This window comes from Populus nigra, chromosome 19 (genome assembly GCF_951802175.1).
Source record: "Populus nigra chromosome 19, ddPopNigr1.1, whole genome shotgun sequence".
NCBI classification, from domain to species: Eukaryota; Viridiplantae; Streptophyta; class Magnoliopsida; order Malpighiales; family Salicaceae; genus Populus; species Populus nigra.
The window spans coordinates 11,029,984-11,049,622 of record NC_084870.1 but is presented as its reverse complement, the minus strand read 5'-3'; the positions used below and the strand labels follow the sequence as shown (position 1 = coordinate 11,049,622).

The window sequence follows — 19,639 nt, the reverse complement described above, 5'->3', positions numbered from 1 at the left end:
TTTGATTTTCTTTCTATCTCGCTTCTCAGCTGGCCTTGATTCACGGTGAGAAAGATCCCGGAAAGTCAATGTTTAAAATGGATTGATTTTAGTTAGTGACATTTATTAATAAAATCATTGTTTTGAATTTTCAACATAATCTACCCCGTCCTAAGTACACCCAGACTAGTACTTAATTGCTGAGAAAAAGAGAGGTTCTATTTATCTTGTGACAGCTCCATTGAAGAGTTCACCGGGAAATGAACTCCATAGAAGGTTGCGAAGAAAGACCCTGTGGGAGGATGAGAACACGAGAAATCACCTCATCTGAGGTGCTGTTACGAGAGACCACCTCAACAATTGTGATTATTTTTTTGAAAATTTTTATTATGGAGAAAGTATTTTATTAGTTTTTTTTTTAAAAAATAATATTATTAAATTCATAATCCATCAAAAATAATAACAATATCCCTCCTCATATATTTTTTTCATGGATATATCTTTTTATTTGTTTAAAGTGACTCCAAAAAAATAACCAATATAATACCACTAATTAGGGAGTACATCTTTAATAAATTTGGTTTAAATTGAAATATTTTCAAATTTAAATAGGAGAGATAATATAAAATTTATAATTCAAAAAAAATAATAAAAATATCTCATATAAGATTTTTTTTCATAGTTTTATCTTTTTTGGTTTGAAATGACTAAAAAAAAATTAATATTTATGGAGTTCATTTGAATATTTATGGATATCACTAATTACTTATTGAATACCATGAAATTACCTTCTCATATAAAAACAAGATATAAGGTAGTTATTATAGCGTGTTTTACTTTTATACGAGTATACCTAGAGTATTTAATAACTCGTCTTTAGCAAATTTGGTTTGAATTTGAATATTTTTATATTTAAAATAGAAATATAAAAAGTTTTTAATAATTCTATTAATTTTCAAAATAAATGTAAATATCAAATATATCATCAAATTGTTAAGATACTATTAATTTTACATCCAAACTATTTTTTATATTTATTTTAATATAAATTATGTTAATTTATCAAATAAATTTTATATAGAATAATAAAAAATATAACCGCATCGTTTTTATATAAAAAATACAACTCACATGAAAATACAAATAAAATATTAAAAATGAATTCTTAAATAATATTACTAAAAAGATTAAAATGAAATTAATATAAAAAACTCTTAATAGTCACATTGAAACTACCTGAGGTTTGCCCTCTAAGAAATTACACAAGCTATGATCGAAATTAGCATACGGCGCCAAATATCATTCAAAAAACAAAGAAAAAACAGGAACGACTATCTACAAGAAACCACCATCACTTTGACTTTCTTGTGTGCGCAAGCTACCTTTCCAAATTTTAATTATTTATAAAATTAGTTTTCGTTAATTTTAAAAATATTTTTTACTTAAAAATATATCAAAATAATATATATTTTTAATATCAATACATATAAATAATTTAAAATTAAAAAAATAATTTTTTAAACACAAAAATCATTATCGGCGTTAACCAAGCCACGGCCACCATCACTGGTTTGATTTTTCATTTCCTCTTTTCTCTTAAAAAATCAACTCTCAACTTGCTATTGAGAGAGCGGGTGGAACGAGAGTTCTTTTGTGAAACATTAAAGGGCTCCACGTGAGTCAAGCCACTTGTAAGCGCGTTGCATCGTGGACTTAAAATAAATAAAAAATATTTTAAAAAATAACATATACTACCCTTATAGAAAGTCACTGAATCTATTCAACTGAATTCAAAATATATACAAGTGCGTATGTATATTTATACTATATTTTTACACGGTAGGTGGATTTGGTTTTTATATTATTTTTATGGATTTAAATTAAAAAAAAAATAACAGTGAGATAAGTCGAGATATGGATAATTGAAGAGAAATTTGATTTCATACAAAAGGTCTTTAAAGTAAAAATAAATAAATAAACAAACATGATCTTTCTTTCTTCCTCCAATAATTGGGCCTGTTCCACGATTGTTGACTTTACTGTTAATAAATACATTTCCTGATCCTATTCCCAATGATTTTCTGAAAGATAAAAAGTATACTGGTGCTAAATTAATAGTAACAGAAATGAATATATTTCAAATAATTCATATGAATTGATGTGATTTATAAATTTAATTAACATAATTTATACTTAATTGATCTAAATGATCATCAAAATCCTAGTTCTTCTAAACATAACAAATGGTGTAGATTTTTACTGTTTATCAAGACATAAGCCATTAGTGATTGGAGTAATGTAATGATGTGATTGTTCTTGTTAGATAAACTTGCTAGGTATGTATTTGGGGTGAAGTTGTCTTTTCTATGAGATACATTTAGCATTGAAATAATAATTGAGAACAAAATGGTCCGTTCAGGTTTTTTAGGGTTTGACGCTGAGAAAAGACATGGTTGCCAGACACCTGGCACTAGGGTCACGCATGTCTACCAGACCCTAGGAGACTTGTGCGCTGAGTCTGCAGACTCGCTCGTCTAAGTTTATCAGACATGATATAATAATCATGTTTTTTTTCTTATAAATCTATAATTAAAAAAATAATTTATAAACTATCACAATCAATAAAAGCAAGGAAATAACACAACTTGATGTTGCAACCAAGTTGTGTTGCAACATCAAGTTGTGTTACTCTGATTGAAGCCTTTTAAAATTTTTAAAAGGTTGTGAGAACATCACATCCCTTAATATTTTATTATTATTAATAAATTTTTAAAAAAATATTATTACTATTAAAAAAAATATAGATTTGATTTAAATAGTAAAACTATTATTATTATTATTATTAAATTTGAAAAACCATATTATTACTATTGAAGTAAAACCATAAATTTAATTTGAATGAACTAAAAACTATAAAAACTTGGATTAGGTAAGTTTGATATTATTATTAATATTATTATTATTATTATTAGAGGAGCCAGACCTCGTAAACTTGGGTACAGTAGGGGTGTTAGGCCCAAGTAACTTGGATCTAGCAGGGAAGATAAACCCAAGTCATTCAACTGTCTTGGGTCTGATGGTCAAACCAGACCTAAGAGACTTGCAGGCCACCAAACCCAAGTCTCTTTTAAAAAAACATATATAAAATATTTTTATATATTTTAAAAGAATTGTTATTGATCCGCTGTAGAGCGCAAGTCAATACACTAGTTTATACCCAATCCATGTAATTTATAAGCCTAGTTGACATGATTTATACCTCATTGATTTAAATTCAACTAAACCCTAACATAACAAAACAAACATTAACCCTAATAGAGTCATCAAATCACAACAAAATTCATGAAATTAAGAGTGAGAGGTAAAATGATAACATAAATTTTTTGAATGGGAGATTATGGAAGTGGCAATAGTAGTTGGTGAAGAAGAAGGGCAGTTTAATGGTGGTATGGTATGTACTTTAAAACAATGCCCATCTTTTGGATTAAGTTTATTTGAATCTATTAATTATTTAATAAGTATCTTCATATTATTTTGATTATTATTTGTTTATTTGACATGATTTATACAATTAAATTTATTTTTTCAATCTCACCCTCTATTTTTTTATTTGTTGGGCTTGGTCTCTAATCTTTTGATTATTGTCTGTTTTATTTGAGTGAATTTTAAAATTAATTTTTTTTATGATTTCATCATCCTTCATTTTTTTTCACACCATATTTGACCCTTGTTCTTTTGAATATTATTTTTTTACAATGATTTTTTTTATAATTTTTTTTGTTTCATCCTTCAAATATTAAACTAGTTGGGAATTGAGTTTTTTAATTGAGCCCGGTCTAGGATTTCATGTACTCGAGTTCGGGAGATTCACTCGGGTTTTTTTTAAAAAAAGCTTATGTTTTTTCAGTTTCATCATCTAATATTTATTTAATTGGAGATTGAGCTCTGCCATTTTTTTAATTTGCTTTTTGCAGGGGTTGTCACTGGTTTTGAAAATGACTCGGGTCATCTTGGGTCTTTTTATTTATCGTTCTTTGTTTAATTTTGATTTTTTCTATAAAAACATAAATTTTGTTCTTCGAAATATAAGCATAAGTTCCCGCCTCGTGGTATTTTGTTTACTTTGTTTTTTGAGTTGTTACTCTGATGACATGTGCGGTCTCTTTCAGTTTCGTCGTGTATCCTTTCACAGTGTATTAAAATCATCTCAATGAGTTATTTTTAGTGGTGGGGTGATGTCCATAACAGAGCAACAACGAGTCTCCGATGGGCTTTTCTTTATTCTCCTTATGGGTATGATATTGATAACTCATTTTATATGGTTAATTCTTGCCAATTTTTATATCAATTTATTTATTATCAATGCTTTTTTTTAATCATATTATTAAATTAATCAGGCCCGTTAAACCCGGTCAAGTCAATGATCTGAGTTTTAAATTTCTCTTATCTTTTTGAAAACACTAACATCGTCTAAACATATTTTATTATATATAAAAAATTTAACCCAACTTATAGTGTAACGTGAACCAACTGTCTTGTTAAGTATAAATCTAAAAGGCATGGGGATTCACCATGAAAAATGTATCATGGATCCCTTCACATGACACGTGGATGGACTATTTACAGTGCCTTAATTTTTTGTCCTTTTTTTTATTTATCCCTTACTAGTCCAAGTTTTAAGCTAATTTTTTAGGGAAGGGTGAGATTGAAAGGCAGAGGATCAAAATCTAAAAGTTGTAGAAAATTGGGTGGCTTTGAAAAGTCCGGGCAAAATATTTATTGTAGTCCCAATACTTTACAAATTATAGATATCAAGTCACTTTAGTTTTCAAGATTAAAGGGAAAAATTAATTTTGGTCCAAAACTTTATTTTCTAGCTTTTGGTATAAGAGGAGTAAGAGAAAGTTGCTAGAATCTAACACTATAGAGAAAAAATTGGTGTTAAATTGCTCGTTTCAATGAGGGTTACTCATATTAGGGTTTTTTTCCCTTTAAGTTCCTAATAAAAACGTATATGATCTTTGTAAGATTTTTTGTTTCGGGCTGATTTTCAGGTTTTATGATGGTTTTTTAGTTTTTTAGACCATGAATGAGTTTATCAAGTTTTTTTAAAAAAATATTTACTGGGTGTTACGAGTAAACAAAATGTTTTAAAATTTAGTTTTTAGAACTAAAAACGATTAGTCTTGTTTTTTCTAGGCATCACAATAGCCAGAAATTAGACAAAACAGATGACTCATAGTCTGATTTTTCTTTTCAAAAACATTTAGGGCATATATCAATACAAAGCGAAAAGGGAGGTCATCCACGCGGGCCCTAATAAAATGGGTTAGGTGGGCTGACCTGACTCTCCGAACCCAACAATATCTGACTTTTTTTTAGAAAAATATAAAAATAATTTAAAACTTAGAATTTAACTGAGTTTTAATTCCCTTATCGGAGTTGTATGTATACGAAACATGTAATTCATACTTGGAATTTCTTGAGTTTTCTAGCAGGTACTTTAAAACAATGTCCGTCTCTTGGATTAAGTTTATTTTAATCCATCAATCACTTAACAAGCCTCGTCTAGATTAGTTGATTGTTACCATAACTTCGAGTTATGGGTGCCCTCACTTCTTTGTTCTAGAAAAGCAGAGCCCTTTTGCTACGTAAATATGTTAAAGCCAGTCGTCTAGTGGTCAAATGGAAGTGTAGTGAATGCATGCTTTCCTCTCAAAAAAGAAAGAGAAATATGTTTGCCATTTAAAATAGAGTTAAAATTATTAACTTTAGCTACTAAACAATTCAAGACAATTACTTTCGGGTTAAAATTATCCATCATGGTAATTCTCTTGATGGATAATGGTCGAAACACTTGTTGCCAAGGCATCTAATAACTAAGTGGAAGCTTTTCTGAAGTAAACATTTACAGTGAATAGTAAATAAAGTACAAGCCTACCTATTTTACCTTAAACTTACCCCAAACTCCTGCAAAATAGTTTTTTTATCCTGAAATTTTATTTAATAATTTTATTTTTATTTTTATTTTTTCAAGTTAGAATAGTTCTTTCAAATAATACTAAAGCCTTGTTGATTATCTATTTTTATTTTATTTTATTTAGACAACCTTTTTTAAAAGATAATTATTTTTTTTGTTATGTATTTAAAACTTTATTTTTTTAATATTTTGATTTGTATCTATCATTCAATTTTTTGAATTTTATTTTTAGTTATTGTTTATAGTTTTTTTTTATTAATACATAAAATTCTTGATTTATTCGATTATATATATTCATAAACTTTTTTATTTTCACTTACAAAAATATATATAAACAAATTTATATATATAATTTTTTTATTTTAAAAAAAAATCTAACCCACAGTACACGAGTTTCTAATTATACCGGTGGTATGGTTTGGGCTTTCCGTGTACGAGGATTAAAGGGCAATAACCCTACAGGGGAGGCGGAGCAACCAGGAGGAAGCATGCCTTTTTTAATTTTCAATTTTATTTTTTTATTATCGCACATGCATGCTTCTCCGAGTGCGCTTCGTCCATCTTCCAGCTGTCGCCTGAGGCAAAGGTGATCCAAGAGAAGTCAAATAACATCGTTGTTTGTCCCCCCCTAGTTTTGTAGTTTCGTGCTCCCACAAGCAAAATCCAGCCGACCATTGACACAATAAAGACTATCAAACAGTGGGAATCCGCTTACAACTATAGTCTATAATATATATCTATCAAACAGTGGGAATCCGCTTACAACTATAGTCTATAATATATATATATATATATATATATATATATATAACAAAACGACAGTTCCCGTTTAGCTGCATTAACGGTGCAATCATATGCATAGTACATGCGTTTTTATTCTCAATTTCCAGCCTTTTCTCCGAGCATTGAATTCTATCGCCATTTACATCTTAGCCTGTCACTATACTTTGGATCATTAAACTTGCAACAATGAGGCTGGAGCTGTTTTTTAAAGTGATTCTTGACTTAAATAAATATAAAATTGATATACTTTTTACATTGTTTTCACACCCTCGATTTCGAAACTATAAAATGGCATAAGAAAATTAAATTTAATGTTTTCCAACTGAAAAAACGTGTAGAAAATTAGTTCTAATCAATCACGGGCAACTGGGCAAGTGGGCTTGGCTGTACTTGAAATTAAAAAAAAATCCCAATTCGCAACAGGGAGAACTCTCTCAGCCCTAGTCAACTCTTTGTCTATCTATATTAGGATTAAAAATTCGGATTCATTAACTATATAGCATATGTCTAGCATTAAAAATTTAGAATTAAAAAATTTGTTTTTTCTGTAATTTTAAGTTTGAACTATATAGTTACTAATATGATAGCCACTAGAAGCTTAAATAGTCGTTAATTTTAGGATCCGTAAGATTAATTGAGACACGTAAGCTAGTTCAAACACCCATATTAATTATAAAAACCAGATTCATTTGGTAACAAATTACGATATTATTCAATTTAATCATATAGGTTCCAATAAATTTTGTCTGCAAATGCTTTCGCAACACGGGAAATTAATAGTGAGTTGGGTCATTCCGAAAACTCTTTACAACTTTATTGGCGAAAGAAAATTGATTGAAAACAAAATAAATCTAGTAAGATTTGATAGCATTCTTCACACGATGATTCGATAAATAGTAGTGTGGAAAAGGTCAAACAATTTCACGAGAGCTAACCACTTCGATTGGATACCAGTCAAATAATCCAAAAAGAAAAGGAAAAATCTTGCTTCAATTCGTGTGGTGCCATTCACTTCAAAACAGAGAGCACAGAATGTTTTGTAGACTTGGCAGCAGGTTTTTGTCCTTAAAACAGGCCCCTTCCAAGAGAATATCTAAAACTTTGGCCACAGTGTCTCTTCTGGTGACGAGTCATCATCAAACTCACATGACAGTTTTGTTATTGAAAATAATTTAGCATGAGCACAATAAATTCGAAGGACTTGAGGGTCATTTTCCATGAGGCCTCCGCTCGTGATTGCATACACGAATGCTACCCTGAACATGCCCTCGCTTTTATTTTTCCAAATATCCGCAGTTAAGGTTACATTGACAGAACTAACTAGTGAACAAATACACACGCCAGCTTGATTAGACAGGGTTGCTCACCTACTTAATTACAATCATGTCCTTTCCAATTTTTCTCCCATTCAGTGTTCAAAGTGAACTCACTTGCCTGGAAATTTTTATTTTTATTATTATACTCTAGACTAAAAGACTTGGCATTTTTCTAGGGTGAATCTCACATACTCGACTGCAATGTAGGGGAACACCGTATAAAAATACATTTTGTTATCTATAGTTTTTTTTTTTTTATGTTTCAGTTATTAAATTTGATTTTCATCAAATTTTAGTTTTTAGGCTCTGAGAAATTAAAAAGAAAGTTATCAGAAATTAAAAGATTTGTGATCAGGGCAGACTTGATTGCAGCAGGACTCCATGTTGGATGTGTAGCTTTAAGTAGAGCAACAATACCGGATAAATGGGGGCAAGACATGGATGTTCCTGATTCGATTTTGAAGTCCAAGGGCAATTTTTCATTGTCAATTATGGCAGGTGAAGCTGCAGGGGACCATGAGGCCAATATGTTAACCCCAGGAGCAGCAATGTCAGGCTACAAAAGACGGTGGAATATGTTAATCACAAGAACCTCAAAAACGATTACTTTCTCGAGAAAAGGTCGATTACCTTCAATACAGTTGGGGAGAAGGAACTGGGCCCTCTAGAGGAGAAAAATGCGATCTCTGGGGATATCTGTTGTCCAATAACTGTTTTTGTGAAGCTAAACTTTACTACAGGATTTCTGTTCAATAAAACGACTTCATTAAGTAGTGACAACTCTGACAATCTCAGAGCAAGTGGTGCAACTTCTTCTTGTATTTAGGGAGAAGCTTAGCAGCTACGGTTTTTACAAGTACTTCAAAGACGCATCAGTACACCATTCCATTGCTCACAGACACGCACACACAGGGACATACAGCTCATGCAAATGATGCAACAGGCCAGGAACTCACTGAATGCAGTGAGTAGAGTTTACCTGCTTGCCTCCATGTATGTCAGTGGATATGTTTCTATTGCGAGGTCCACTTGGATAGAGGGAATGTCCAAGGACAGAGTAACATCCTTGGCGGGAAACTGTGCAAATACAAGGCCAACACCCTGACATCTAATACAGTTCTTCTAGCAATGATGCTTGACCTCTGTGACTGGGACTCGAAACACAGAATTACTTTTCCTCTTGCTAAAGTAGCATTCAGGCTTCCTGAATCACAACTTCTGTTAAATGTAAAAACCTATTAGAATGCTGCAACCTATTAGAAGCTTCCTTTTCTCAGCATATTTGGGATTTTTATGTGCCAATAATTAAAGGAAATTATACCTTGCACTATCTTCATATGAATTATCAGCTACGCTGTCTTCTCCATAAACAATAGGGTGAAAAGTGTCAACATTCTTCCCTGTAAACAAAGACGTACCCTGTTTTGGGAAAATAAAACCTCCAAGACAATGTTATGCATATCATTCAACAGTTCCTAATCCGTATTCACCTTGCCTTTGAGGCTGGAATCAATTACCGAATCATTCATTTAGTTCGAATAATCATTTTCACTTGATAAAAATATCAATTCTAATTAATCAAAAAAATCTTTAAAAAGGCAGCTAAATATTACGAATTTTTGCGTCTGTTTTCACTATTTGATATACTGTATACTTGCAACTACATTTTGTGCTTTTATTGAACGAGATTATGCCAATTGCCTCAGCACAAGTTCTCTGCGTTGCAAAGAAATTCAGGAAGTACCACTATGGTTTGATTGTTCCCCAGGGTAATTATAGTAGGAAACGCTCGATCGATGGTGCTTGCTGCAACTGTAACAACCCATGGAGCTGTATTTATAACTGTTTGGGGATATGGACCGGAATTCCCAGCAGAGCATATTACAGAAATTCCTTTAGCTACAGCATGAAAGGAACCAATAGCTACTGCATCCTCAACGTAGCTGGCAAGTGGAGGTGGTGACCCAAGAGATATTGATAGCAAATCCACACCATCAAAGATTGCATCATCAAATGCAGCAAGAAGATCTGCCTCAGCGCAGCCACCAGTATCCCAGCAAACTTTGTAGACAGCCAGCCAGCCAAGCTGACGGGGCACCCCCTCTTGCCAATCCTTGAGCTAGTCCCATAAACTTGCATTTTCCACCAGGCCACCAGTTGCAGTAGATGATGTGTGGGTGCCATGGCCCCCAGCATCTCGGGGAGATAAGAATTCAACCCCATCAATTAGATTTAGCTTTCCAAATTCAGCTTCATAACCTTTAATATACCAGCGAGCACCAATGATCTTCCGGCACAAAGTATTCAAGCAGTGAGCATCAACTTAATTTCTGCTGCAACGTCGTTAAAGTACAGTTCATAAACAGAAGCAAAGGAACTTGAAAACTCATTTCTTAAGTAGTGATCTGCATTGCAGCAATTTTGAAAAATTTTGAACTTTTTATAGCTTCAAATTAAGTTTTTTTTTTTTGGATTGTTTTAATGTATTAATTTTAAAAAATAAAAAATATTATTTTAATGTATTTTCAAATAAAAAACACTTTAAAAAAACATTTACTGTACACTAAAACAGCACTTAAACAGTCACTTAAAGTCTCATCCTCTTCGGTTTGAGTCAACCATCTACTCGAAGCAGAGCCATGTAATTCTTATGACCAGAATTTAAGATCACTCAAGAATAGCTACTTACTATTCACATGTCTAAAAATCTCAAATCTGTTTAAAAGTACAGTGAATCCTGTATAGAACGAAAATATGAGCTCTAACCTATTGCAATGCATGCGATTGAATCCCTCTCCTTCCTGGCATATCCCTCTCCAACGAGATGGCACCTCTGACATCTCTGAAGCTTTCTGACTCTGGCCATATACCTATGCAACAAGAAAGTATGACAAAAAATTATGTAAATGGTCTAAACCAACAATGATGCCTGCGTCTTGCCACTGACCTGTGTCCACGACACCAATGATGGAACCAACACCAGAGTGTCCCTTTGAAAGAGTTCCACCCACAACTTGAGGCTTGATGTGTAGAAAATCCCAGCTCCTAGTTGTGTGAGAACTAAGAATTCTGTTTCGAACAACACCAACAACTCCAGGGAAATCTGTGTTGGTGCATCAACAAAGAGAGAATTAATTGCAGGGACTTGTTAGAAGTAAAAAAATAGACTAGGAAAATGGATTTCAAAGTTCACCAACATTGTAACACCTGCAATAAGCTTGGCTTGGGACTTGGTTAACACTGCAGCAAATCCTGAAAATCCATGCTCGTAGCTTTATAGAATTGATTCCTTTGCAGCTTCGTTGCTGTCAAAATCCATACCACAAGGTAGTAATTTCTCTTTACTGCCAATTCAAATCTCACAAATAATGCATTCAAAGCTAAAAACGGTGAAACACATTTTGTGCATCTGAATTCTGAAATTTCATAAAGCAAAATCATTCGATACTCCTATGACCATACCAAGAAAGATAAAAATTGAACATATTTAAGGTAACATTAATAGATTAAAAATGGAAATAAAGATTATAAATTCTCAGAAATAAAACCTTCCAACAATATCAGCAAGAAGCTCATGGTGTGACTCTTGAACCAGCTCAGGCTCGTCATGGATCTTGTCTCCCATATACACAATGTAAACCTGTTAAGACCAAAAAGATCAGACGCAAACAAATCCATGAAACAAACAAGAGCTGAACTCAAGTAGAGAAACTCACATTGCTTTTAGCAAGAATCACGAGGGGCGCAAAGTCTTCAGCAGAAAAGCAAGAAGAAGAACAAGCAAAATGCCAGGACTCCATAAAGAAGCCATTGGACAACTAAAACATAAAACCCCAAGAGGTAAAACAGTGCAATTTATATGTAAAGATCATGGGATTATGCCATTTGATTGAGTGTGCGCGGGACCCCACAGTAAATGTTACACACCTCTGCTTCACTGCAAGACTATTAGCATTATTGGCTGTGTGCGCGTTTTCTGTTCGGTGTTAACTGTGCTATAATGTTGAAGTCTGGTGAGATGGGGATTTACTGTCTGAATGTCTTCTCGTGGAGCAAGCATATGGGGAGACTGGGAGGTGGGTTTGACTCTTTTCTAAGAGTAGCAAAGGGACACTGCAAGCCGAAGAGTACACTTCTCGCGGCATATACTCGTTTTTTGGTGGTTTTGGTGATGCTTTTCGTATGGAGAGTGTAGGAGCATACAAGGGATAGAAATTTGGAGTTTTTTCTTTCTTTCGTGTAGGATCGAATGGTTCAGCTTGGAGAAAAAAAGTCAACCGAATAATGTTTTTTGTTTTTAAACTGAATCTAGTAACTAAACCAAACCTTAAACTAAACAATTTGGTTTGGTTTTATATCTTTTAAAATAGAATAAGGAGGCTTTTTAGTTGGGCTAATTTGAACATGTTTTGATTTAACGAGTATTTAATTTATAGTAAAGGAGACGTGGCCAATGGGATTTCTACAAGTTACTTTCGAGAAGTTACTATATAGTTTGGTTTGGTTCTTTATGATGAGTAACATGAACCTCGATGATTTATGTTGGGCAACCGAACATAGTCATGTCCCGAAATACCTCTGCTCGAGCTTCTTCCTTCTTCTTCTTGGTTAGGAAATGTAATAGAATTTATTTTGCAAAGCGTTTTTTTTAAATATATTAAAATAATATATTTTTTAATTTTTTAAAATTTAGTTTTAATATCAATATATTTTAAAAACACTAAATTAATTAATTACAATAAAAACAAATCAATTTTTTTTAAAAAAACACGGTTTAACCGCGGTGTACAATCTGATCAAGTTGTGCAGAACGCAATTCATTAAGAAAGAAGAAAAAAGGGGGAGATTTTCATTTATATTTATACGTGTCGCAGGCAACAGACAAATATAAAAAGGTGGGCATTGCTATTAGCATGGACTTGCAATTTCAAGAAACTGTCCTTTCGGCTGGCTAACAATTACAGCCCAAAACAATCGTCCCTTGTGGTAGTAAAATAATATTTTTTTAATTTTTTAATAATTATTTTTAACATAGTATAATATGAAAACATCTAAAAAAATAAAATAAAATAAAATATTAATTTTTTTAAAAATATTTTAAAAATATAAAAACAAACAAATATATTACTCCTCGGAACAGAGAGAGATACCGAGGGTAAATAATTAATTATATTAAAAGAGTATCACTGGCCTCCTCGAAGCTCCCTGAAGCTATTCTGAAGTTGAAGGATAATTTCGTCCACCAACAAATAATGGCTGTGCGACTAGACATCAGAGTGTGGGAATAGCACTTTTCAATTTGGTTTCGCCGCCAGATATTATGGCTGAGATTGTATTGTGTATGTATATATAATCGAACCTCCTACTATCACTTGTAGCATATGTTCAGTCCGGAAATACATAATTTTTTATGCACCAAATTTAATTACCTTAACGTTGCTCCTCCCATGAAATGCACTTATCTACACACGCGCGCGCGTGTGATAGAGTAAGATTGCTTTTTATTTTGAAATATTCGTTTGTTTTGATTTGTTTTTTTTAGAAATATTTACCTATTGAGTCTACTTAATGGTTAATATTATTCAAAAAAAATTAATCTGGGACATCTAGTACATCCTTATACCATCATTAACAACAAGTTATTCTATCAAAACTCATACCCACGTTAAACTAAAAAATATAAAATATAATTTCATTAGATAAGTTATAATTAGCCAGTTTAAAACAAAACATCATTAAGATAATGTTATAAAATCTAGACCAGCCAGATGAATTAATTCAACTTTTATACTAGTTCGAGTTGAAAACAAGATAAGAAAAGAATTTGAGTAATTATGTAAAAAACTCAAGTTAATCCGATGAAACTTGATCAAACATAACCAATTAGCTCATTGACCTTTTATTTTATTTTATTACAAGAAAATACTGTTTTTGATCCATTTGTTTTTTAAAAGTCAAGAATTAACCCAATTCAATCCAGGATAAACTTACCTTGCTCCAATTCCACTCGAATTGGGTTTTATAACCTTGCATTAGGCAAGAACAAAGCAATAATGGACCAAATCTCACCTAGAGGAAAAATATAGGAGGACTTAGATAAGGGGAAATTAGGTCCACTCGTCCTTGGTTTTCTTCTCGTGCACAAGTGAGAGAGAGGGAAAAATCAAGAATTGCTTTGAATAGCAGGTTGGAAAAGACAAGCAAGAAAGGATGTCGCGGTCTCCAGAAACTATGTAAGCATGGAAGTATGCTGTAAGCGAACCTTGAACTTTATTATAATGAAAAATCATGACAATTCTTGCTCTATAAAAAAGATCTGCAAAAACCAACTATCAGCCACATCTCCATCACCACAAATGATGTCTCCATTGAGAAGTGCACTTAGATTATAAGGATTCTCAGATTCTCTGCCCGTTTCCTCAGTTTCCATTTGTTATTCTATTTTGCCCACTCCTACTCACCAAAAGAAGAAATTAAAAAAAAAAAACAAGGGGTTTTACTGTATTAAAATAATATTTTTTAAAATTAATTTATAAATCTAAAAACATCAAAAAAAATTAAATTAAATTTTTTAAAAAATAAAAAAAACCGACACTGAAAATAAGAACATTGTTGAGTACTACACATGCCAGGTTGCCGACATTTAATTGATTCCATGCAAACAAACTTCCTTCGGACGATTAAGAAAAGGTGTGTTTTAAGCTTTGTCGACAATCCATCGCATCAAATCCATGATATATTGACAATATTCTTTCATGCGGAGTTCATAATAAATACCATAAATTTATATATATATCTATCTCGGCTGAGGGGTTTTTCTAAAATATGCCAAGAAAGAATGGAAACTTTAAAATTCTCTCGTAACAGTGTTTATTTATCCATGATGAATTACCGATCCTCGTTTAGATAATCAACTAAGCTCATAGAGAAAGTGGACACCTCAACGATAGGAAGTAGGAATATTTTTTTTTTATTTGAGCGTGTTTGGTAGTGTGGTTACGAGTGCTTTTTAAATAACTTTTCATGTCAAAATACATGCCAACGATGTTTTTTTATTTTTTAAAAATCATTTTTAACATCAGCATATCAAAACGATCTAAAACGTACAAACCATATTAAATTTTAGCAAAAAAAAAAATTTCAAATTTTTTAGGAACGCAACCGCAGCCGCGTTCCCAAACAGGACCTTAGTTGCATATCAATCTAATAAACTCGAGTAATTGAGATTTGAAATTGCTTCGCTAAAAAAATTATTAGATATATAATTGTCGCATTTATATCAATTCATTAAAATTCTACTTATCACCATAACTTTACAGAGGGTTTAAAGTTTAATATTTTTTATTTGTTTAAGTAAAATATGTATTTGGTATTGTGAATCATAATATTTTTTTAAAAAATATATTAAAACAATTTTTTATTTTTAATATGAATATGAATATATTATAATTAAAAAAATACTAAAAAAATAATTTAATATTTTTTTCAGACAAAGATATTAACATGCATCTCAATAAAAGGGGGCTCAGGAATGGTAAAATGAGAACGGGCGCAGGCATAGCATCATAATTTTGGGTGTTTTGAAATGACACAAATGTCTGCCGTTGGAAGCTCCAAAGGAGGCTGGCTACCAAAGTGGCCAATAACAACAACGACGACAACCCCCACCCTTCTTTCTTTTCAAAAACCTCTCTCCCCCTTTTACCACCCCGTTTGGTTTCACCTCTTCAAAACCGATTAAAATTCTTAAATCCCTCTTCATTGAATGGAAGCGATACGAAAACAAGCCACGAAACTTAGGGAACAGGTCGCTAAGCAACAACAGGTATCCCTCTAAATCAAACCTTGAAATTCTAGATCCAAGTTTAAAATTCCATTTTTTTTCAGCTCAATATCAATTTATTTATTTATTCTAGACTTCGATTTATTATTTCTGATTGTTTTTTGGTAAACATGTTTTCTATGGGATTAGGAACGAGAAAGATCGTGTCAAATCTTTTGCGAATTTGATTGATTTGGTTAAATCCGTTTAGTGTTATCATGCACCGGAGCTGGAAATTGCAGTCTTGGATTATTATCTGAAGTCTTTTCGTGGGTTTTTGAGAATGTTCAATGTAATGTAGGTGTTAGTAAAAATGAAAGCTTCTAGGGAAGATTGTTTGCGTTAATTGATTTCTTGCTTCATGAGGATTTTGCTTAGGTTTAGGATTTTAATTTTATAAGTTTAAAGGAGTTTGATTTGGTGGAGTGAAAATGAAGAGAGAATAAAGTGATTGTTTTTATGCATGGAAGGTGAAATTACTTCAAATTTACAGTGTACGATTCAGTAAGGAAATGTTTTACGCCACTTTCAATGGTGCTTGTAATCTAGTTCTTTCGATCGAAATGCTTGTTTTACTGTGTAACACTGTAATTCGATACTAACCCATCAAGTTGAAGCTCCATTTCATTTACCCTTTTGATTTTGATTTGAGATTTTTTTCTTTGTGGGTCTTTCAATAAGATTCATGCATGTAACAGACTTTTTTGATTGCGATGCAAGTTTCAATTTCTACGTGCTTTTGTAGTGGAACATCAATCTGAAGCTCCACTGGGTTTTATACATTTGATGGTGTTTCCTCAGCTTGACATAATTAGGGTGCATGTCTGGCTTCACGGAGCACTGCATTTTATTTTCTCCACATTGTAGTAGTTTGCTCCTCAAAACCAGTGTTCTGATTGTGCTGGGTGTTAAATCAGGCTGTTCTCAAGCAGTTTGGGGCTGGTGGATATGGAGGTTCAGACACACTTGTTACTGATGAAGCAGAACTCAATCAGCACCAGAAACTTGAGAGGCTTTACATATCAACACGTGCTGGCAAGGTTATCCAGTCCTCCTATGGCATATTGTTCTCCCTTTCTTTTAGTCGTTGACTAATTAATGTCAAATGTTTTTTTTCAGCATTTTCAAAGGGATATTGTTCGTGGTGTAGAAGGATATATTGTCACAGGATCCAAACTAGTTGAAATAGGTGGGATGGTGGGAATCTTGATGTTATTCCTGTATTATCATATATATTGAATTCCAAGTAGGTAATGTGGTCTTTTATATAAATTCATTGTGTTCTACAGGAACAAAGTTTTCAGAAGATAGCAGGAAATATGGTGCCGAAAATACATGTACTAGTGGTAATACATTGTCAAAGGCCGCAATGAATTATGGTCGTGCCCGTGCTCAGATGGAGAAGGAACGTGGGAATCTGCTGAAAGCTCTTGGTACACAGGTTTGACTATAACACAAATTTCCATATTCCTGCATCTTTCATCACTACAAATGTGCTGATTTAAATATTATTAATGAGCTTATGTATGTCTCATTTTCCTGTGCTGATTCCACTGTGCTCCATTGTCTTGCAAAGCTGCAAGTGGTTTTTATTAGTTTGCATACTGGACTTTTAGTAAATCATACGAACAAGTGTCAAGAAAGCATTAAATGGGTAAACATTATGCCTGAGATCCAGAACACAAGGATTATGAAACATTAAAACTGGTCTCAAATACTTATAATTTAGTGGAAGAACTGAGGTGTCTCAAGACTGTTTTTTTACTCCATGTTTAATATTTTCTTCATCATCATCCTTGTTATTCATAGAGCATTTTGTCATGCTCTTGGTATGGCATTGACTGTTTTTTATTATTAGGTAGCCGAGCCATTAAGAGCTATGGTAATGGGAGCTCCATTGGAAGATGCGCGGCATCTTGCTCAACGTTATGACAGGATGCGACAAGAAGCAGAAGCTCAGGTATATACTGAAATATCGCTCTCTTTACCAAGTTTTTGAAATGTATGATTCAATGGGCATCTGTTTTTTAATTGCTCCTGGGATTTACTTGCTAGATTTGGTGTTCCTTTTACTTGCATGATACTTAATTCAACTTCCTTTGACTTTTGTGTTCCCTAGAGAATTATCAATTGTTCTTATTTTTCTGATCTAAATATCAATGATCATGAATCAATTGAAGTGCAGTTCACAGCATAATTATCATGGTGTGTGGGCTATTCTTTCTCCAAAGTTGTTTAGTTACCCTTCATTTGAACCTAGACAGGCTATTGAAGTTTCCAAGCGGCAGGCAAAAGTGAGAGAAATGCCAGGCAGTCCTGAGCTTGCAATGAAGTTAGAATCTGCAGAAACAAAGCTGCAAGATCTGAAGTCAAACATGTCCATATTGGGGAAGGAAGCAGCTGCAGCAATGGCTGCTGTTGAAGCCCAACAACAGAGGTTAACTCTTCAGAGACTTATTGCTATGGTAATATGAATGATCCCTTATTTCTGCTATGGATTCAACCAAGTCATGAATTATGTGTTGGGAAGAGATCAGATTTAAAGATTGTCCTTCTCTGATTCATGTTCTAATTTGAAGGTTGAAGCTGAACGTGCTTATCACCAGAGAGTCCTTCAGATACTAGATCAGCTTGAAGGAGAGGTATTTGAAGTCCTTTTACCAGGCCTGAATTGGAATGGAATGGTCCTAATTTTTTGTATTTGCCTTTATTTGGATCATAATCCACATTTGTTGCTATTAATAGATGACATCAGAACGACAACGAATTGAAGCGCCTCCCACCCCAAGTGCAGAGAACAGCATGCCTCCACCTCCATCATATGAAGAAGTGAACAGCATGTATGCTTCCCAAGCACATAACGGAACAACGGACAGCATCAGTTACTTTTTAGGGGAGGTTAGTAATTGAATTTATCATGCTGTTAAAGTTACCTTAAATTCTTACAAAATAGGACCTTGATGTTGCTTGCATGTTTTTATTTATTGTCTGCCATTTATTTGCTTTTTATTGCAGGTCATGCATTCATATCAAGGACAATCTGATGTGGAGCTGACTTTGTCAATTGGTGACTATGTTGTTGTTCGAAAGGTTTAGAGCTTTCTGAAACTATTTTTTTAAAAAAAAATTATGTGCTCTTCAGATATTTTATTTTATGTCAACTAAAATCCATGCAAGGTTTAATATTCTGCCATGCATTCTCGACAGGTGACAAACAATGGCTGGGCCGAAGGGGAATGCAAAGGTAAAGCAGGCTGGTTCCCATATGGGTACATTGAAAGAAGGGATCGTGTCCTTGCCAGCAAAATAGCTGAAGTGTTTTAGAGTTTTCTTCTGGGCTGATGATTTTGTATTGAGTGTATGTTTTACACTCTGCATGTTCTCAAATGCGGAGAATGATTGTTGTGGATCGATGATCAAGGGGGGGAAAATTGTTGCAAATCGGAGGCCGTGGCTTTCCTTGTGATATACATACTGATTTTACCTCGTGATCATATTGATATATAAATGCCTTGTTTATTATTTTTTATTATTCTGTGCATCGAATAGCATTAAGATTTTGACCCGAGTTATTGATATTCTGTATGGCCGCGAAGACCTCTTTTTCTCCAGTTGTAGGTCACTTATAAGTAGCTTTTAAACTACGTGCCTGTTTAGGAATCAACATTCTAGTTATGACCATGGCTTTTCAAGTGTTTGATAATACTTTAAAAACTAATATCATAAATTCATAACTATTTTCATGAGTTTTTTTAAAAG

General features: G+C 32.9%; 1 protein-coding gene and 1 pseudogene across 1 annotated transcript; one reads left to right on the top strand and one right to left on the bottom strand.

Moving 5' to 3' along the window:
- Positions 1 to 8,398: 8,398 nt before the first annotated feature.
- Positions 8,399 to 12,221, bottom strand: LOC133680200 (subtilisin-like protease SBT3.9; annotated as a pseudogene).
- Positions 12,222 to 15,632: 3,411 nt separating this feature from the next.
- LOC133679409 (SH3 domain-containing protein 2-like) lies at positions 15,633 to 19,412 on the top strand. The gene is made up of 10 exons (XM_062102000.1): positions 15,633 to 15,883; positions 16,798 to 16,920; positions 17,000 to 17,069; positions 17,170 to 17,321; positions 17,739 to 17,840; positions 18,145 to 18,345; positions 18,460 to 18,522; positions 18,626 to 18,778; positions 18,896 to 18,970; positions 19,088 to 19,412. The coding sequence occupies exons 1-10, from the start codon at positions 15,824 to 15,826 to the stop codon at positions 19,202 to 19,204; spliced, it is 1,116 nt and encodes a 371-aa protein (XP_061957984.1). The 5' UTR covers positions 15,633 to 15,823; the 3' UTR covers positions 19,205 to 19,412.
- The last annotated feature ends 227 nt before the right edge of the window (positions 19,413 to 19,639 follow it).

Coding starts and splice junctions, on each gene's coding strand:
- LOC133679409 (XM_062102000.1), top strand. CDS start 15,824: ATGGAAGCGATACGAAAACAAGCCACGAAACTTAGGGAACAGGTCGCT. Junction 15,884..16,797: donor AGGTCGCTAAGCAACAACAG/GTATCCCTCTAA, acceptor GTGTTAAATCAG/GCTGTTCTCAAGCAGTTTGG. Junction 17,841..18,144: donor GACAAGAAGCAGAAGCTCAG/GTATATACTGAA, acceptor GAACCTAGACAG/GCTATTGAAGTTTCCAAGCG.